Source organism: Ipomoea triloba, chromosome 12 (assembly GCF_003576645.1).
Source record: "Ipomoea triloba cultivar NCNSP0323 chromosome 12, ASM357664v1".
NCBI lineage: Eukaryota > Viridiplantae > Streptophyta > Magnoliopsida > Solanales > Convolvulaceae > Ipomoea > Ipomoea triloba.
Genome location: NC_044927.1, coordinates 7,361,573 through 7,382,334, shown reverse-complemented (window position 1 = coordinate 7,382,334; position 20,762 = coordinate 7,361,573). Strand labels below are relative to the sequence as shown.

Below are 20,762 nucleotides of genomic sequence, written 5' to 3'. Positions count from 1 at the left end.
ATTGTTATTTATTTCAAAATGACAAGTGGGATATGTGCACATACTTAGCTTCAAATTACAGTTATTAATTTAGAAAATTGTTGTTTAATATCGACTTATCATGTCAAACAAATTAATTTAATTTTTGAAGTTGCTAACACTATTTATATAATACTAAACTTAATATTATGGAAATTTAATATCATCTTCAATTACAAGTCTCGAGCAAACCATCCTCTAGGAAGAATGATATATATAATACTAAACTTAATATTATGAAAATTTGATATCATCCTCAATTACAAGCCTCGAGCAAATCATCCTCTAGGAAGAATTGAAATATGTAGAGGTTGTTCTCCACCTCTGAAATCGCATGCCCCTCATAGGTGTCCATATCGACACTAACACGTTCTACATGGCATCAAAACACATAGGTCGATCAGTCAAGAGGTACCCCACAAAAACCCTTTGTTACCGAGTAGTTGTTAGCCCCCTCTTCTTGATGCAAGTTGAAGATACTATCTTCTTCTCGCACTGTTCAAGTGGCTAATGAACGTCCATTGTTATCAGCTAAACCCACAGACACACGAAAAACAATTTACAATTAGATCTACGAAGAAACTCTGAGGAAAAAATCGAACATACTAACCCAAGAAAATGGAAGAAAAACTAAAGAAAAGTTATACGGAAAAACCCTAAAAAAAACACTAGGAAAAACTGTTGACCCCTATTTTTTTAAAATAGTACTGACAAAGCTTCAGTTCATAACTATTTTCTCAACCTATTGAAACACAAAAAGCCTCTACTGAGGCTCAAGCTCATGACCTCCCATATGAAAAATTGTTGACCCCTATTTAATTTTTTAATTATTTATAATATAAATTTAATGCTTAAATTTTGGATAAAGTGATAGATTTGACCCCTAAACTTAATATTTATCTTAAAGAATTGAACAAATTTGTTACATTGTTAAAAATTAAATAAAAAATACAACTAAGAGTTGGTTTGAAAATTCAAAAAATGGCTTCAAAATGACTATTAAAAGTCATTTTCTAAATTTTCTATTATTTGGTTATCAAAGAAAAATGAAGTTAACCCCTCCCCCTCTCTCTCTCTATACCATTTGCCTTGTTACTATTTTGATCATATTGGGCTAACCAATTTCAGAATAAGTCAACCTAATTAGTAAAGAAATTTTGCCCAACTCGGCCAACAACTCAAAAAGTTAAAAAAATTTAAATTTTAAGTTTTTATTTTTAAAATTCAAAATTATTACATTTATCAATTTAAAATAATTAATATTCTATAAAGTATAACTTTCATAACAAAATTTTCTTCATTTTTTAGAAAATAAACTAAGGGGGAAAAAGGATAATTAACTAACTTTTAATCAAACACTAGAAAATAAAATATTTTAAAAACAAAGAAAAAAATACTTTTTAAAATGAGACATCTTTTGAAAAATATTTTTTGAGTTTTGAAATAAGTATTATAAAAAAAAAAAAAAAAAAAAAAAAAAAATTGTTAGCCACAAATGACACATATTTTGGAGTAGGATGTAGTGGAACAACCAAGTGGATACCTTTGCAGTGCATGTGTGGGATGGACCAATACAGCCAGGCAAAAGCTTTTGTTGTCCATTTCAATGGCGCCTTCTTTTTGTTTCAGAGTAACGCATTAAATTTTATTTTTTATTTATGTCAACTCCATTTTTTATAAAAAATAATAATTTGATTCCTAATCACCAATTGCCAAAATTTGACAGAAATAATTTACAATTGCATGGTTTTTTCTCTGAAGAAATCGAAATGCACATTTTTGGGGTTATATATATGCTCAAATTAAACCCCATAATTTTAAACTCGATTAATTATCTGATATTTACAAATCTTTTTGGTATAAGTCTCTCATTATACTGTGGACCAGATTCTATTTTACAAGGTAAACCATTGGCCAATTGTTATATCTTGCTATAACAATAGACCAAGGTTCATATTGCATTGTAAACTCTGATACAAAAATTATATACCTTCAATTAATACATTGTGTGTTTACAGTTAACAATTTCTATAAATGTAAATAAATAACTTGATAATTGCTGATACATAATATGATAGCTATAAGTACAGAAACTGTCAACTGCAGTAGAGGATGTGCAACTACAGACACAGAATTTGAAGGTTATTTTTGGATCAGGGTCTATAATGCAACTACAAACACAGAATTTGAAGGTTATTTTTGGATCAGGGTTTATAATAAGGTAGACCATGGTCATTGGTATAATTTGTCACTACTGATATAAGATTTATTTTGTGTATCGAATGTTTTTTTATTTTTAATATACTAAAGGTTCATTTTTTTGAAAATTCAATTTTAGTATATTGAATGTTGATTTTTCAATATTATTTAAAAATAAACCATGAATACATTGAAAATGAACCTTTAGTATACTATTTAATAAAGAACATTTATCAGCTGTCTACGGTATAATTTACTATATAAGTCCTGCAGCAAAAGCAGATTTTACAATCAAAATATTCCATTTCCTTGACAAAATGCAAACCTCTGAGAGTTACTTCTCCCTCAATGGTCAGAACTCACAAAATTTCAACAGCATTTTTACTGCAAAATCACCTCTTAAAGGGAGATTTTCAGCCCATCCACATTGTCTAAGTTACTCTTTTTCTTTTCTTTCTTAAAAACTGTATTTAACATTTCTGGGCAGTATGGCTCTTCATATTCTGAGAAGACAAATTTTTATCAAAAGAATAAATAAATAAAAACAAAACTCTAAGAAGACTGAATGTGAAGAAGTTAATAAAAATACTAAACCTGTGTATGCAAGTCAATCATACCTTGTTGTCCTGTCTAAACTAGAACCTACAACTGCTCTCAAACTTCAGATCAACAGTTTAACAACTTTGAAGCAGCAGAAATTTCTGCATATACCGATAATGTTGTCGAATTAGATGAAGGCGAAGGGGCAGTAAAGGCGGCATTGTGTCCTTCGTTAACCATAGCTGCTTCAAATTCATCGGAGATGAGCGTCGTGCTGCCACATATGTCACTGCATCCGAATTCGTTACCACTAGATGGTTCCTCGAAAAGGAAATCGAGGCTGTTTCCTATGCTGGAGTCGTTGAAGAAATCAAGCAGGTAAGAAGGCTTCTCGTCGAGATGAAGATCATGAACTGGAAACGAGTCGTGCCCAGCATCCATGCACGGGGAATTCCAAAAGCTCTCGGGCTCTTCCAGAGGGTCAATCGCTGTAATCATAGGCGAGGAAGGAGAAGGAGCAAATTCCAGTTTCGGGATTTTAGGATGTTCCATTCTTCCCTCCGAATTGGACCGAGCATCCTCTAACATTGGAACTATTTCTTCCACAAAGTATTTTTCCTCTTCATTCCATTTCTGGCTTTCTTCTTTGTGTTCCTCTTGTGCATTGGACTGAACTTCACACGAGGACTCATCGTTACCCTGCTGCTCCCTCTCGTTCCTTTCTCGAATCTCTTTCAGCTTATCAGCATAAACGCTGATGTCAAAATTCGTCACTGCATTCGAACCCCTGTATTCAATCGCTGCCATATCATACGCTGTAGCCGCTTCCTCTTGAGTGCCTTCAATAATAGGCGTAAACGAATCACAATAAGATCCATAAATTCTTTCACAACCAGAGACCTTAATCGAAACATATAAGAGAAACAGAACTTGGTTTGCATAAGTTCTTGGAATGGTAAACCTCAAAAACCACCTATCTAATCCTGTTACAGTCAATTATCCAGGGAAACTGAACCAGTTGAAAAGGAAAATAACCTCATTTTCAAATCATCAGACAATATACTAAGAATTAAGAAATAGCAAATACAGGCAATCATGCATTAAGAAATATGAAGAGACAAAATAAGAATGATATATGCGGAAAAAGATATCATTTCACCCAAATAATTTAAACCACCATGAGCTATCAGGTATCTGGTCTTATTTAAGACGCGAAAAGATTGCACAGATAATATAATCTGTTGGGCAGAGGCCGGTGAAGGGCCAAGTCCAACGCCCTGCTTCTCGAAAATGTGGTGGCGGTATAAGAAAATAAAGTTGCGCATTCACTACGAGCTATAACTTTTGGCGCAGTAATAAGTGCTTGACCCTAACAAATATTAGAATTTAATTGGATTGTAAGTAGTTTATCAAAATCGTTTAGTCCCCTAGCATCATGAAAGCTTTTGAGAATATCAGGAACCAAAAATGGTATTAAAGTATTCTTTTCAGCTTTGGAGAACTATGCTGCTGCAACCATCTTTAATCAGATTTCCAATTAAAAATAAACAAAAAGAGAAAGGGGGAACAAACTTTCAAAAAGTTTGATCAAATCTGGTAAAATCCCTAGAAAGTAAGTAGCAAGCTAAGCCAGTTGAAGCATTTGCAGCATATAATTTATAGTAGAGGGTAGATGCATAAAAAGCAAACATACTGAAAGTCCCCAAGTAAAGATACTTGTTCCCAGAGACTCGTCCAATTCGTGCCTCCCAACGGCCATTGTGATGGTGCCTGTGAAAATTCGATAGATCAACTCAAGCGGGGTTGTAACAAACTAAAAGAATAGATCACATCCACCCTTACAATGTTAAAGAAAAATTCCAAATTTCTTTAGATGTCAAAAAAAGATTCTCACTCCACAACTCTTTAAAGTCATAGATCATATTCATGCCTTTATGACTTGTTTTAGCCTTCAGAAAATATAAAATTTGACTCTGGATTTAGTCAGAGAATCCAGGCAGGTCCCACTTAAATTGTCAAATAGTTTGAAAATGCACAAGGATGTTGATTTCTACACATAGTTTCTGTTGGGCGGAGGCCAGTGAAGGGCCAAGTCTAGCACCCGGTAGCTAGGGTATTATTGGGCAGAGGCCTGAAGGGGGCCAAGTCCATCACCCGGTAGCTAGGGGGATTGTTGGGCGGAGGTCTGAAGTGCCAAGTCCAGCACCCTGTCTCTGGAAAATGTGGTGATAGTATAAGGAAATAAAGTTGCACCTTCGCTACAAATGGTAAGCGTTTCATCCTAACAGTTTCCAAAAGAAAAAATGCTCGAGTGTCTATACTTTTTGACGTATATTTTGTACCTTGCAACACCACGGTACTTAGAAACGCCCCTAGAAAATCCACTACTTCGGCGCCGAAGTGAAGCTAGGAACTCCTCCCTAGACAACTTCTCCATTTCCTCAAGCTCTTTGCTATATGTCTCAATCTACAACAGCACAACCAATGCCATAATTCTCCAAACAATGCCAAGAACCAAAATTGGTTCAAAGAAAACAGATCATATATACAGAAGAAATCAAAAGAAAAATGAACAAATACCGGAAAATTAAGCGTGGTGACTGGCCCCCAGTACTTAAGTGCAGCAAGATCATAGGTTCTTGCAGCAGCCTCCTCACTCTCATATGCACCTGCACTCAATAAAAACTTATATTACCCATCAAAAATATAAATATATATACAGTTAAAATGGCAGGAGAAGTAATCAAAATTATTAGTAGAATTCAACATGGACCAACTTTTTTGTGCAGAAATTAAACTCATGATGGAACTAATTAATTCACAGAAAATATAAAATGTTGTATCACTTTAATGAGATATCTGGTACAAAACTATAAGCAGATTCAGAGAGGCATTAATGCTTACCCAAATAAGCTATGTAGCGACAAGAGCGTTGGTTGCAGATGACAAGGATCATCACAAGTGTCAGAAAAGAGAGATGCATAAAATCAGTTAATTAATTCATTGAGATTAGCAAAGCTGATAAAAAAAATTAATGCAGATCTCCTTTCTTTCTAGTTCAATTTATATAAAGGAAAAAGGGTCCATAAAAAGAGAAGGAAGTAAAATGTGGGATTATAGTATAGTATAGTAGATTAGTAGAAGTAGAGCAATCACTTTGTCTCCCTCTCTTGTTCTGAGTGCTATTCCAGATACTCTTGTCCCACAAGTGTGCTTCATATCTCCCAGTCCATCTATGCCTAAAATTACAGAATTAAAAACCAAAAAAAAAAAAAAAAAATCAGAAACCCAAATATCATGCATGCAATCAAAACTGGCCAAACATTACCAAATTTTCTAAATGGCACCTCTATTACTGTTCCAAATGGCAGGTAACAGGACATCAAGAAAATATAGAACAGATACTATCTTGTAATAAAAAAACATCATAAAATTTTCCATTTTCCCGCTGACATACACTTGGCCGAGGCCCGTGAAGGCCAACTCAACCAGGTGGCTAAGGGATTGTCGAATTGAGACTCGAAGGGCCAAGTACTATACCCTACCTCTCGAGAATGTTAAAATAAAAATAGGACAGTATAAGAAAATAAAGTGTATCTTTTTTACGAACTATAACTTTTGGTGTGCCGATAAACTTTGAAAACTAACAGATAGGGTAGTAGTTAGGGTGTGTTTGGTTGGGGGTTTAGGCATAAGGTATGGGTATCAAAGTGATTGTTAGTGTTTGGTTGATAGGTTTTGTGAATGCTACTATGGGTTTGGAATACCCCATTAATGGCAAAACCCATACCCTTATTAAATAAGGGTTTCATCTTCCTTTATCATTTCTTCCCCAACTATTAATAATCATTCCCATTCCACCCAACTACCAAACATACATGCTAAATACTTTCACCAAAACCCATTACCATTACCAAGTATTTGATACCCATTCCGATTCCGATTCCCATGTGCGAACCAAACGCACCCTTAGTGTACCTTGTAACTCCTCTGTAAACGGAGCTTCTCCCGGTAGACCCAGATGTGGGGGAATGAGCATTGAGGATTTTATTTCTCTTGGTTCTGGGGCGTTTGGGCCTGGGTTCGGGCTGAAGAATGGGCTTCACAGGCTCCGGTAGAACCTCAATCTCACCGCCGGACCCAACAATGCATGAGGAAGACGAAGAGCAAGGAGAAGAAGAAGAAGAAGAAGAAGGAAGGCGAAACCTCTTCATCATCTCCGAGAAAATCAATCCAAGATTCAATCTTTGTCCCTCTATTCAACTAATAATACTAAGATAGGAGTAATAACACAACGAAATGAGTTGAATTGGAAGTTTGGAAGGTGAGAGAGGTGGTGGGTTGGTGTAGAAAAAATGGGAATGTTGAAGAAAAGGAAGGAAAAGGGTGTGTGTAATTTTTCTTCTCTGTCTTGCCTTTTTGGTAAACTAAAGTGGTTTACCAAATTGAGAGATGAGAGATGAGAGAATAGAATCTGAAGAGAAGAGAAAGCGGCATTGCCATGACAGCGGAGGGGTGGCTGTATGTTCTGAAAGTTATGAAACAGCTGAGTGTCTGTTGGGGGAGTTGGGAAGGGTGCGCTAAACATGTGTGATGGGTTAATAGTAATAATAATAATAATAATGTATAGTTGGGAATTTCAACACTTGGTCAAATTCACAGATTCATGCAACCAATTGTCATTACATTTTGGCCACCTCTGCAAAATGGAAATGCTCAAGTGGAGCCAAATTAAATAACAAACTCTCCGAAATGGGGTCATAAGATCGAGCCTCAGTGAAGGCGGTATTAACTCTGTGTGTTTCAGCAGTTTAAGAAACTATAAATGAACAACTCTGTGTGGTTCAGCAGTTTAAGAAACTATAAATGAACAGATATTACAATATAACAAAATCAATAGTACTCAAAAAAAAAAAAGAAGAAGAAGAAGAAGAAGAAACAAAACACATTTAGAAGGGTGTCAATATCCAAGTTGTATTAAAAATAGAGTTAATTTTATTTTTTGTCATAGATTAATAGATGACATTTTACTTTTAAGTTTTTTTTTTCAAAACATTCTTTATTAGTCTTAGTATTCTTGTGACATAACCATTTTTGATCTTCTGTCAACAAACTTATTTAAATAGCATAAAATAAGAAACAAAACACATTTAGAAGGGTATCAATATTCAAGTTTTTTATTCTTGTTCTTAGTAGCGAGTCTTTGGCTCTCTACTCTGTTTTTCAGGGCTTTGTCCCATTCTTGTGATTTGGCAAGGAAATTAAATTCACCTAGGTCCATTTGGAAAGTAAGAAAATGGCTTTAAGAAAAATATTTTTTGAAAAATAAGTCATTCTTTAAAAAATATTTCCTTTTTCAGTATTTGATTACATTATGAAAATTGTCTTAGTGTGTTTGATTCATTTTCTGGAAATGAGTAGAATTGTATAATTAAACATTTTAAATATTTTATTTAAAATATAAAAATATTTATAAAAATAATCAAAATAATATTATTATTTATTAATTTTTTGAAAAAAAAAAAAGAGCCTTGGTTTCCGTCAGAAACATGCAGAAACATGTATTGATGATTGGCGGAAAATGACTTCCGCCAAAATGCCTACATTTTTCCCAGTTAATGGAAAATGTTTTCCGTTGACCGAATCTATTGCGTCCAAACACTGGAAATTCGAAAAATATTTTTCCGAAGTCATTTTTCGGGTTTCTAAACGGACCCTTACTCTTTAATTGGTTTGATTTATGAAATCTTCTCTAATAATGAGTTTTGTAATTACTAAATGATTTGATTCTAATAGTAGAATAACAAAAGTAAACAAATAAATATAATAATAAGTATTAAAATTCATGTCAATAATCTTGTGGTCGAGTGACATGTACTGATCATGTCTCAATGAAGGTGATATTAGCTCTTTGTTATTATTATCATAAGGTCTAAAAGTCACCAACTAAATGCCACCTAAGTATTACAAATAGATTTCTAAATGCCACCTAAGTATTACAAATAGATTTTGTTTTTTTTAGTGCTACTGACTCCGTTACAACGTAGTATCTGTTTATAGCTACTTTCTCAACCTACTGAAGCACAAAGAGTCAACAGTTGCCTCCTTTCTCAACCTACTGAAGCACAAAGAGTCAACAGTAAGAGTCAACAGTTGCCTCCTTTCTCAACCTACTGAAGCACAAAGAGTCAACAGTTGCCTCCACCCTACTGAAGCACAAAAAGTCAACAGTTGTCTCCTCCTTTCTCAACCTACTGAAGCACAAAGAGTCAACAGTTGCCTCCACCCTACTGAAGCACAAAGAGTCAACAGTTGCCTCCACCCACACAAAGAGTCGCACAAAGAGTCAACAGTTGCCTCCACCTTACTGAAGCACAAAGAGTCAACAGTTGCCTCCACCCGCACAAAGAGTCAACAGTTGCCTTGCCTCCTTTCTCAACCTATTGAAGCACAAAGAGTCAACAGTTGCCTCCACCCTACTGAAGCACAAAGAGTCAACAGTTGCCTCCACCCGCACAAAGAGTCAACAGTTGCCTCCACCCTACTGAAGCACAAAGAGTCAACAGTTGCCTCCACTGAGGCTCGAACCCACTCCCATCATCACTGAAGCATAAAGAGTCAACAGTTGCTCGAACCCACTCCCATCATTCATGTGAGAGTGCTTTCCGGGACACAAGGTGTCACTAGACCACAAGATAACCCAAAAACAAATGGACAAAACGAAGTTTGAAGAGGTGGGGTAGTCTGAAAGTGGTTTGTGAATAGAGGGCCGCGCGTGGTGTGAACTCAAAAAAGAGTTACACTCATCAACAGTACTTTGTATACTAAAATGCACACAGTATATCGGAATTTCGGAAAGCGATTAGAGGCCTGAAATTTAGGATTAATTAAGAAAAAAACTGTATTTTTAGTCATTCATTATTTCTTACTAATTTTAATCACTAACTTTTTATGATTGTAATATATTGTGGAACCTTCAAAAAGGTTATAATTTTAGATTTTTAACCCAGAACAAAAATAACTCTATTAAAATTTTATTTAGTACATATGTATTTCAAAAATTTATTATCTTTAATCATTAAAACTTTCAATTTTGAAAATTTTATGCAAAATAAAAAATTAATAATCTTTCTTTTTTTTTTTTTTCAAAAAAAAATAATCTTTCTTTTAAAAAATCTTCAACTCTGGTTTATTGTCCCTATTTGATATCATAAAAGATGATATAATGGTTGAATAGTAAATATGTTTAATATGGGTGTCTATGTGTTTATATTTTCGTTAGGAAAATTTTACATGGGTGTATTTTATGCTTTGTCAAGTTATATTCTTTTCTTTTATATTTCTAGATACAATTTTATAAAGTATGTGACTCAAAGGGTAGCTCAAGTGACAAATGAATTTCTTTATGGGAAGTTCCTGTGCGGCTATGCCTCTCGGAGCGAATGAAGATTAATTAGACGGATGGAAATTTTTTTTATAAAGTATGTGACATTATAAAATTCATTAGGTATGATTATTCCTTTTTATCTGTAAAAACTTATCACTTTTCATAAATACAGCATTTATAATTTGATTATCCAAAATATCTTATAAAAATTATGAGAAAATTTTATGTGTGCATTTACTATGGGTAAAATTGAAAATATATCATTTACTTAATATTGATAGTAAACTATCTCACTAATATATCAAATACTAGAATTGATTCTATTCTCGTAAACCAACTAATAAATTTTAAATTCATACTTTATTCTCTCCTATAGAATTGAGATACTCCACCCCCAAAATTGTAACCAAACGACTGGTAATGGGCTGGTAATGTTAAAATTGTTATATAAAAATATAAAATATCCATACGGCATAATTAACTTTAGTCTTTAGACATGCGATTCTAAAACTCATAAACTAATCTATCTCCTATCGCCAAAGACCTTGTGGTCTAGTGGCACCCGGTATACACTCCAACATGAAAGGAAGTGGGTTCGAACCGAGTGTTTTATAGTTTTATTTTAGAGTTAATTATAAAAATGATATCTTATATAAATCTATCCCTATCTCTCACCTATTCCAATATCTTTCTTAGTTTCATTTTAGAGTTAATTCTATCTCTATCTCTCACCTATTCCAATATCTTTCTTAGTTTCATTTTAGAGTTAATTCTATCTCTCACCTATTGCAATATCTTTCTTAGGCTATCCCTAACCCAGAAATTTCTCACTTTTTAAAATGGGTCTCACTTCCACATCATCAAATTTGTAAATTCTTCACTATTTGAAATTTGCATATTATATTATAAATATAATAACTAAATAATATAATAGGAAATAAAAAAGATAAAAAAGCACACAAATCATATTTACCATGTTTTTTCTCCCACTTTTTCATTCTCTCTCCTCTGGCTAATTTAGCAATTTCTCTCTCATATTGCAACACACATGGCATTAAATAAAAAAAAATAAAAATAAAAATAAAAATAAACTCTCTCTTGCCACATAGATTAAAAAGGGGGAGATTGACAAGGTTGAGGACAGCCTTAGTTTTATTTTAGAGTTAATTCTAAAAATGGTATCTTATATTTATCAATTTTTATTCCCGATTTTCAAGTATGACATTTATCAATGCTCGGCCTTGGCTTTTTTTCTTTTTGGGTACAACCACCAGCCTAACAGGCCTTATCTAATTCTGCGATTAGAGATGCCATGCATTTTTGCCCAGAAGAGATCTTCAATGCTATCCGAAGCAATGTCTAAAAAAGAGGTCCCCCAGTCCAAAGATTGCCCTCAGTTTGCGAGTCAATATGCAAATTGATTCTCTTCTCTGTCAATGTGGCAAAAGCCTAAAATTCTTGGCCAGCTCTTTGCAGTCTTTAATGAGGGTGATAACCCTTTCGTCTTGATCCTCAACTTTTAATTTGACCATAAATGGTCCCTTGACTATTGATCTTTTTTAAAATTGGGTCATCCAGTTAAATATCTATTTAGTAAATATTAAATTTAAGGGTAATAGTACAAAATTTGGTTCTTCACATTACCACTAATGAGCTAATGTATTAAGTTTGATGGGGTCATGGGACCCCGAGGCCATTTTATTGGACTTAGCCTTGGCCCGAGTGGGGTGGTGAAGGAAAGAGGTTGGCCTCAAATCTTGTTGGCTAGAAACGCATATGATGTGGGCAGTACACGTGGAGGCAAGCAAGCAGGAGGCCAAGAAGGAGCATGTGACAGTTGAACCAGGTTGAACTTGTGGCGGTTGAACTGGGTGGACCTTAAGGCGGCTGGACCGGGTGGGGCATGCGACTGGACCAAGCGAACTCGAAAACGGCTGGACCAGACGAGGTGCGTTGTGGTTGGGTCGGAGACGACGGGATCTTTAGCGGTGAAGGAGGATGGTGGCGAAAGCAGCGAGGTTAAGCTGTTGGCGTGGCGTTGTGGTCAAAGGGGTGCCGGCACGTGGCGCCTTGCACGTGCAGAGCGGGCTAACTAGGCGTGCATGAGGTAGAACCTAGGGTAGGGGGTGTGTGGTTATTCAAGGGGGAGCGGGGGTAGGGGGTATGTGGTTGGTGGAGAAAGAACCCCACCCTGTGCCGTACGCGTGGATGGTGAAGATTGGGTGTGCGATAGTATAAATAGACGGGCTTGCGGTCTGTTCAGGACACCCGATCAAGTCACGAAGACTTCTTCGATCTGGTGGTCCAGGTCTTGTCCGCCGCGTTGTAGAGACATGGGTCAATCCTCCAACAAGGTTTTAGTTGGTGTTTATTCTATTTATTCATCAGTCCCTTAGTTCTTTATTTATTGTATTTATTAACTAGTCCCCCTATTATTTGTTTATTTATTATTTGGGCTGCTATTTCTTGGGCTTTGTACGTATTCTATTGGGCCCCACGCTCCAGTCAATAACATTATTATTTTCCTATTCCGCTCGATATTGTTATACCTTATTTATGGTGGACCCGCTCCCGATAAAACCATCAAAGTTTATGAACTCAATTTGTCCATCTAAACAACAAGCCAATTTTTACATTTTTACTCTTAAATTTAATATTTATTGAATAAGTATTTAATTGGAAGGTCAAATTTGGAATAAAATCAATAGTTAAGTGATCATTTACGATCATGTTGAAAGTGAGAATTGGTAAAGATCAATAGTTAATGGACTATTTATGATCCAATTAAAAGTCGAAGATAAAAATTGATAAATGTCAATAGTCAATGAAGTATTTTTGAAATTAACTATTTTATTTCATGATCAAAATCCGTGATTTTCACCATTATAATTTTTACATTAAATCTAGATGCCCATCATTTATTATTTCCCTATAATGCTCATCACCCATTTGATTGCAAGAAGATAGAAAGAGTGTCGCTATAGTGACTCATGCATATCCTATTTTGGTTCAACATTACAAAAGCTATAGTTGCCAAGTCAGATTAGCGTTACACACGAATAATGCAAACAAATAAAATCTGCAACTGGTTGGCTTTGCCAAACTACGTGTAACGGTAGCCCAATTTTGTAGATAGCTGCCGATATCATTGTCTGCCAAATTTAGGACACATTTATCTTTGTTTTCCATCTCTTTTTTGTTTTTTGTTTTCTTTTACTTCTTTTTTTTTTTTTTTTTTAAATATGATTACTAATATTTATTTCCACATTCATTCTTCAAATTCAATTTTTTTAGACTAACATTATAACATTAATCACAAATAAAAAAAAATTAAGTGATTTTTAGATTCAGTATTTAAAATATTTTTAGTTTGAGCAAAATATATATAATTTTTACTTTCAAGTATACGCTTAGTTTAGTTTCTCTTGTTAAGATGAGGATACAATTTTAATGATTTTTTATTGTTTTACTTCTATGAATTAATTGTTCACATTATTTAATTTCTTTATTTTGATTGCCTGTTTCAATCGTTGCACAACATATAGGGAAGTGTTAGCAAGAGTTTTGTATGGTGGAATGGAAGTGAAAGTATGATCTATTCACTAAAATTGTACCTAAATGCATGTGATGTCATTTGTGGTTTACGTTAATTGTTAATGAATCTAACTAATACAAGTCAACCCTGAGAAGAAGATAAGGTTAAATTACGCACAATTTTATTTGTTCAAGAGAGAATTATAGCAACATCAAAAGTTAACCAACATTTATAGCTAATAGTTATCCAGTACTTGAACCTTAAAATTTACAATACTAACACTCTGAACTTGAAATTGTAGTAAAATATTCAATTTACCAATAACACTCTTGAACTTGAAAAATAATATGTACCTGAAGTATATAGTATAAATGAATTCATGTCAATTATGATTTTTTTGTTAGACTATAAAGTGTACTGAACAAACCCTAACTATAAAATGTGCCTTTAAACACATACTATACTATACTAATCTCTGTTCACACTGAACTGGCCCAATTAACGAGCAAAGTGCTGACTATATTAATTTTTCTACACGATAGGTAGTTTGAACACCATACCTAACGGATGAGAGTGCATGGCTACTTACTTACCCCGACCAAGCTGGTTAACTATGATTTTTAAAGTTAGATTAAAAATTGATTATATAATTATGAAAAAAAATAGATTAATATCATCACCAAGCAAAATTTAAACCTTTTTTAATCAATAGGCCATTGCTTTTATTTGTTTATAAGCAACAATATAAATAAATATAATAATGAGTAAGCCAACGATTCACTTTCCCGGCCTGATCCTTTTCTCTCTAATTTTTTTCTCCTTGAAACGTAAAAAGAAACAACCAATGCTCATTAACAAACTTTAAGAACCAAAAGGAAAACTAACCACTGCAATGCCTCCACCACAAAGATGCAAACCTCCGGATTCTATTCTGCTGCTGTATAGCATCCGGTCGAACCATAAACTCTCGATTTGGCTCTGCAATTTGTATTCACTTGCATCATAGTGTGATACGATGATTTCAGAGTCAATTGCATCTTTATAGGCGTCCCTTTCAAAACGCTTTATACAACTCCTAATGCCGTCATCTCCTGAAGGTTTTGGTGATTTTTGCGTGAAAGAGAACTGAACTTGCTCTCCCTGCAGTAAAGCAGGCTCTTTGCTATTGCTGGCTGCAGCTGTTAAACCGGAACCCTCATTGCCACCCATTAGATCAATGCCACCAAGTATCTGCAACTAGAAACATTATATGCATTAACAAAGTTTTTCTAATGTTCAACATATAGTTACTATCATTATTTTAGCTATGTAGATTAGTCAGCCTCATCTAAGGAAAAAGGCTATCCAAATGCAGAAAAAATTTCTATTCATTAAGCATATAGATTCATCTGAAAATTTTAAACATCTATAGAAATGTACTTTTGCACCAACAGTATAGGAAAAAGAAAAAACCTTTTTGTTGGCAGAAAAACTATCCATGCTTCCTTGGGGTTCAAACAGACTCCGGCTGACTGAGGTAGCTCCAATTGAGCTGTGAGGTGGATCTTCCGGTGCTGATAAGTCAGAACTATCAAAAGTTGATATGGAAACGCATTCATCAAAGTGATCAAAGTAGGCCATTGCATCTTCAGAAAGACGTTGCGTCATCTTTTTTCTTTCATTGCTCCGCTGTAGCAGACAAAGTTAAGATAATAAGTGCTAAACAAAGTTATACCTGTGTGCAACTAGTAAACTAGAGGATGTTAGTTTTTTTTATACTACAATATATATATATAGCTACAATAACTTCTCTATTCCCATTAACATCCCTGTTACTAGTGGCCTGCCACTTCAATTCTATAGGTAAGAATCATTTCCATTTTGATGATAAGAAAAGACAGAAAGATGCAAGCCTAAAATTTCTAGCATGTTAGGAAGTTACTTAGTCCATCACTCAAATGCATGTTCATATAATAGGTGGAGCTCCTTGCTATGCCAATATGGTTGGCCCTCATTCTCATATGACACAAAAGGTTTCAACACAATTCACAATACCAAAATAATACTTAGTACCATTTTAAAAATGAGCCAATGACATTCTTGAACCAGAACCTTCAGTTTCAGAAATGAGCAAAAATCTTGGCAATAATTAGATAATCTTAGACCATAAGAGATCAGCACAAGAGATATTGAAGGAAAAAGAGGCAGTCTTCGATTAGGGTTCATTCCATCCTGATCTTTCAGGTGGGTAGTGGTGGTGGTGGGGGCGGGGAGTGGGTTCAGTTAAACACGAGATAAATGCAACTAGTCCTCATACTAATGCCCAAGACATTTATTTCCATCTAGATTGACAAGATAACTTTCAGCTTAGCAAGTGCTTAGTGACTTGTACCCTCAATAGGTTATTTCACATACAGTATCCATTTAATTTTTTTCTCTTCTTTCCCACCACCCCCAGCTTACAGGGATATTTTTTTCCCCGGGTGGGAGGTGGGTTGTGAGGTGGTGATATCAGAGGAATACAGAATTGTAATAGCCCTAGAAAACATACTCTTCTTCCAATCCGAGATCTCTGAGGAGAATTTTTCTTTGGATCAGGTACTATCTCCTTGAGAATTCTATTCAACTCCTGTCCACGATGCTCTTCTATAGCCAAATCTGCTTGTAACTGTCTAGTCCGTTCTTCAGACTTCAAAATAGATCATGAAAAGTCAATTTAATATGAAAATAAATAAACAAAAAAGTTCCAAATGAATTAATGAATTCATCTGAATAACTGAATGTTAGAGGTTCAAATAAAGCTGATTACCTCCTCAAGCTTTCTGGAATATTCTCTTCTGATGTTTAGAACTAATTCAACAGATGCAGGGTTCGAGTTTGGAGGAATATTGGCAGCACCGTTGCTAGAAATGGTATTGACATTGTTCCTTTGAATAACCTGAATTAACTCCCAAAGTTAAGATCAATAAGATGCCATATAGCTGCACAAGGAACCAAAAAAAAAAAAAAAAAGACAAGAAAAGAGCCAATATAATTTGACCAAAAGTAATATTGAAAGTTATTACTGCATGGTAGGTAGAGAAGAGTTTTGCAAAACCAATGTGGTAAGGTACAAATAGGAAACTGATTGCAAAATGAGATTCCGCAATAATATAAAGCATTAAAATTAGCACTTTAAATTGACATCTATATTCTGCATTTAGAGTGCTAACTACAAAAGTGATGATGGTGGATCCACCTTTCTCATATGTTCTAAATTCCCAATTCAATAGTTAGCACCACAATGTTGTCAGCTCAACCTACCAGATTAAATTTTGTTGACAACAATTAACCAAGTTAAAGTCCTCCTCAGAAACAATAAGACCTACTCCCATGCTAATCATTTATAAGGCAGATTGGTACTACAGTGAAGAACACCTTCCCTGGAAAATTAAGCTAAATGAAAGTACTTATGAAAACAAAGGAATTACTAAAAGGAATGAGAACAAAACTTAAGGGTCCGTTTGGAAACCCGGAAGTCATTTTCTGGATATTCAAGTGTTTGGCTATCAATGAAAAATAAAATTAACAGAAAATACTCATTCTAGTAAAGAAGAATGATCCATTTCAGCGAAAAATGTCTTCCGAGATTTTATTCTGAATACATTTTCCGAATTCCTATCTCAAGCTCAATTCTCTCTCTCCCACTTTGAGTCGTGTTAAATGGGCGGGTTGGGCCACCATTTGTCTGGTTATCATTTGAACTGGACTTAGCTAGTCTAGTTAAAATATGGGTTAGGTTAGATTGGACCAAACAATATAAATCTTGGTCCGGTCTAGCCCATAACCCAAAAGATTAAAAACAATTAACTTTTTTTTTCCTTTAATTTCTTTAGTTTAAACATATTACATTTATCAATGGTTGATTAAAATATGAATTGGGTTGGGCTACACACACACACACACAAAACCCTTGGTCTGGCCCACAACCCAAAAATTTAAAAATTGTTTTTTCTTCAATTTCTTCAATTAATAATTAGTTCAAAATTATTATATTTATCAATTTATTTATTTATTTTTACTATAATAATAAGCTACAAGTTAAAATCATTATTAATCTTTATAACTATTATAAATTTTAATTTATAATTTTATTTTAATATAAATAATCATTATTATTATTATCATTAAAATAATTGATATTTTATAAGAAATAACTTTGTAATAGATTTATGTTCATGTTTTTAAAAATGAACCAAACAAGAAAAAATACAATTTTTTTACTTTTAGCCAAATACAAAAAGATTATTTTATAACTTTCAGCTAAACACCAGAGAATGAACCCTAAATATCTATTAAGTGCCCTATCAGTTACTCCATGCTTATCAAAATTTGCATCACGTGGTGGTAAGAGGTAGGAGCAATTAAGAAAATAGAAGCCAAATCATTATCATGTCACTTTAAGGCATGCTCTCCAAACATTAACCGTTACTCGGTTAGTAACATCCAACCAAATTGCTTTAAGAAACCACAACAAAACTACAGTTCAGTTGATAAAATAACCTTAATTACAAGATGGTTTGAGATAATAACCTTCACATCTCCCAAAAAGAATTGGACTACAAGAAAACCAGAGCAAGAAGAACTAGAAGGGATCTCTGCTCAGTCATACTTAACACAAACTTGTAAAGCAGACTGAAGAATGCTTCAAGCTGAAGAGCTAAGCTTCTCATATACTGACAATAATAAGTACCATGCTTGGCATACCATTTAACAGGTAAAATAAAAGCACACTTCTATTTACCAGAATAGAACTTACACTTTGAAGATCACTTTGAATATCACTGATAGCACGTCTCACTTCAGCACGAACAGTTTCATATATTCCACTAGCAGCAGTATCATTAACCCAATGGCCATCTCTAAAAGACTGAATTTTGATTAAAAAGATAATGGAATAAAGTCAGTAATTTGTCATGAAAGTTAAAGATTTGTGTTCCAATTTGAGATCAGAATAAGAAAACTGTATTTCTTCAACTTGTACACAAAAAGGTAAGCATTGTCCGCCTTTTAGATAGTGTTAAATACAACTTGCACTCTAAAGGAAACCAAAGACTTGCCTTCAACTGCTCAGAAGCTTTGATAATTTTGTCTTCTGCTTCAGACAAAGAACCTATTGAAATTCCATCTTCCCAAGCTGAAATTTGCTGGCTATACTGAAAACATACACTTTTATGGATATAACAGTAGCAAAGCGCAATCATCTGGCATGTACAGTATTATAATTTCTTATAATAAGCACGCAAATTATACTCACAGCAGAATCATCTTCTGAACACTCAATCCCTTGACCTCGGACTGTTGCTATTTTTGAGCGATTTACCCGACCACAGGTGTCAGTATTCTTTTCTACTAGTGTAGACCCTTTGAAACTATTAGCAACCTGTTTCAACTCTCTACTTTGCTTAGAATTTTTTAATAAAATCAACTCTTGCTCCTTTTCACTCTGGCAAAGTAAAGCATACCAGGGTATAAATTAGTAGTCCAACACCACGATAGACTTAATCTTTGCATTAACTGTCATAAAGTATCATAGTCATCAAATACACTACATACTCCATTACTTTGTGAATTGTAGCATACCAGAATTCATTTTAACTATACTAAATGTTAGCAGTGGATAATAATTATCAAAATTGTCGAGTAAATATTTGTTTTCATTGAACTAAATATTCATCATGTACTGGTCTGCCTCTCAAGTAAAAATCACCACACTTCTAATCAAGACTGCCGAGCCTAGCCCACACGGTCTTAGCTAACTGGTTCAGTAGGCAATATTTGGGGTAAGACCAAGGTTCGAAACTCAGCAGCGACAGTGTGGGGATTAGCCCAAAGTGGGCAGATCCCTAGTATGCACTGGCATTTGGCCCTATATGCTGAGCCCTGAGTTACCATTATTCAACTGTCGACTGTTGGGCCAGGGTGTGGAGGCATTGGGGTTGGGGATTCAACCTTTTGGGGGAAGACTGCCGAGCGTAGTGGTGAGCCAAGTTTATGGTGTACCATTATTCTCCATTCCTTTTATATTTTATTGGTGAAGTAAATAGTAATTAAACCAGTAAATAGATTCACAAAGAGATCCATTAATAACCAGTAAGAAATGATTATATCCATTCCCATATAGTTAACTCAATAGTAAATGCTCATTTCAGTTCAATGTATGTGTGTATACATATGTAGGCATGTGTATGAGTAGATGTACTTGTATATATGCACACTAAATCTAAAACCCTGGATATTAAATTATTAATCAACAGAATATATCAGAAATAAGAAGCCGAACCTCATAAGCAGATCCATAGTGCCCTCTCGACACAGACCGACCCCGTACCCGCGACACACTCCTCCCAATCCCATTCCTGACACCCCCAGAACTTCTAGTAGTCGATCGCCCTCTGTTTTCAGCCGCAGAATTGGGAGTCCTGGACTTGGAAGAACCCGAAGCAACTTTACCGATACCAAATCCATCGACAGCGGATTTTTCTGTTTCTTTTTCGTTTCCGATTTCCTTCTCATTTCCAACATGATCGCCGGGCGGGGAATTCGAGGTCCAGAACAAAGGATTATCCCTCTTGTTGGAGAACTCCGAGGAAGCATCTTGAGAGGTGCTCCGAGAAATGGCGCTAACGCTTAAAGATCGGCGTCGGAGCGGTTTGGAGGAAGAGGAGGAAGCGGGAGTAGGATTTTCCCTGGAATTGGGATTTGTAGCGTTGGTGGAAGTTCCTCGTTTGGAAGTGGATTTGAAAGCGGCCGTAGCCATTTTCAGCGAGGTCTCACGAGATTCTTGACAGGGAGGGAAGGGAAAGGAAAGGAAAACCGCACTTCTTTTCTTCTTCTTCTGTTTTTGACTTTTTGTTTCTTAATCACCTCTACTAAAATGAGAACCAAATCTTTTGAATCGCGGTAATTATATTTAGGATTTAGGATTGATAATTTTATATTAAAATAAGTTTTAACAAATTTTTTTATTTACGAAAAAGTTTACACTAGTCCGGTAAATCAATTTACTCAAATTAAAAGGGTTAATAAATAATTTTTTCTAGTCAAAATTAAAATCTTTTTTTT

General features: G+C 34.7%; 2 protein-coding genes across 3 annotated transcripts; both read right to left on the bottom strand.

Annotated features, from left to right (window-relative positions):
- Window positions 1–2,718: 2,718 nt before the first annotated feature.
- LOC115997995 (ethylene-responsive transcription factor WRI1-like) lies at window positions 2,719–7,344 on the bottom strand. Its single transcript, XM_031237444.1, has 7 exons — window positions 6,736–7,344; window positions 5,914–5,996; window positions 5,662–5,670; window positions 5,338–5,426; window positions 5,100–5,224; window positions 4,451–4,527; window positions 2,719–3,596 (listed from the first exon to the last, which is right to left on the bottom strand). Exons 1-7 carry the CDS (start codon window positions 6,972–6,974, stop codon window positions 2,884–2,886), a joined length of 1,335 nt encoding a protein of 444 aa, XP_031093304.1. The 5' UTR covers window positions 6,975–7,344; the 3' UTR covers window positions 2,719–2,883.
- Window positions 7,345–14,346: 7,002 nt separating this feature from the next.
- Window positions 14,347–20,554, bottom strand: LOC115997988. Of its 2 annotated transcripts, none has more exons than XM_031237431.1 (8): window positions 19,981–20,554; window positions 18,955–19,143; window positions 18,758–18,853; window positions 18,457–18,567; window positions 16,468–16,596; window positions 16,210–16,347; window positions 15,132–15,347; window positions 14,347–14,915 (listed from the first exon to the last, which is right to left on the bottom strand). In XM_031237431.1, the coding sequence occupies exons 1-8, from the start codon at window positions 20,455–20,457 to the stop codon at window positions 14,541–14,543; spliced, it is 1,731 nt and encodes a 576-aa protein (XP_031093291.1). In that variant the 5' UTR covers window positions 20,458–20,554; the 3' UTR covers window positions 14,347–14,540. The 2 variants fall into 2 exon arrangements, with proteins under 2 accessions (XP_031093291.1, XP_031093292.1); XM_031237432.1 differs by having other exon boundaries at window positions 14,353–14,909.
- Between the last annotated feature and the right edge of the window lie 208 nt (window positions 20,555–20,762).

Excerpts from the sequence above, each read along its gene's own strand:
- LOC115997988 (XM_031237431.1), bottom strand. The coding sequence starts at position 20,457 with ATGGCTACGGCCGCTTTCAAATCCACTTCCAAACGAGGAACTTCCACC. Across the intron at positions 16,597-18,456 it reads TTCAAAGTGATCTTCAAAGT|GTTATTCAAAGGAACAATGT; the intron begins GTAAGTTCTATT and ends GAGTTAATTCAG. Across the intron at positions 15,348-16,209 it reads GATCTCGGATTGGAAGAAGA|CGGAGCAATGAAAGAAAAAA; the intron begins GTATGTTTTCTA and ends TGTCTGCTACAG.
- LOC115997995 (XM_031237444.1), bottom strand. The coding sequence starts at position 6,974 with ATGATGAAGAGGTTTCGCCTTCCTTCTTCTTCTTCTTCTTCTTCTCCT. Across the intron at positions 5,997-6,735 it reads GTTTACAGAGGAGTTACAAG|GCATAGATGGACTGGGAGAT; the intron begins GTACACTAAGGG and ends CTGTAATTTTAG. Across the intron at positions 5,225-5,337 it reads TCACCACGCTTAATTTTCCG|ATTGAGACATATAGCAAAGA; the intron begins GTATTTGTTCAT and ends GTGCTGTTGTAG.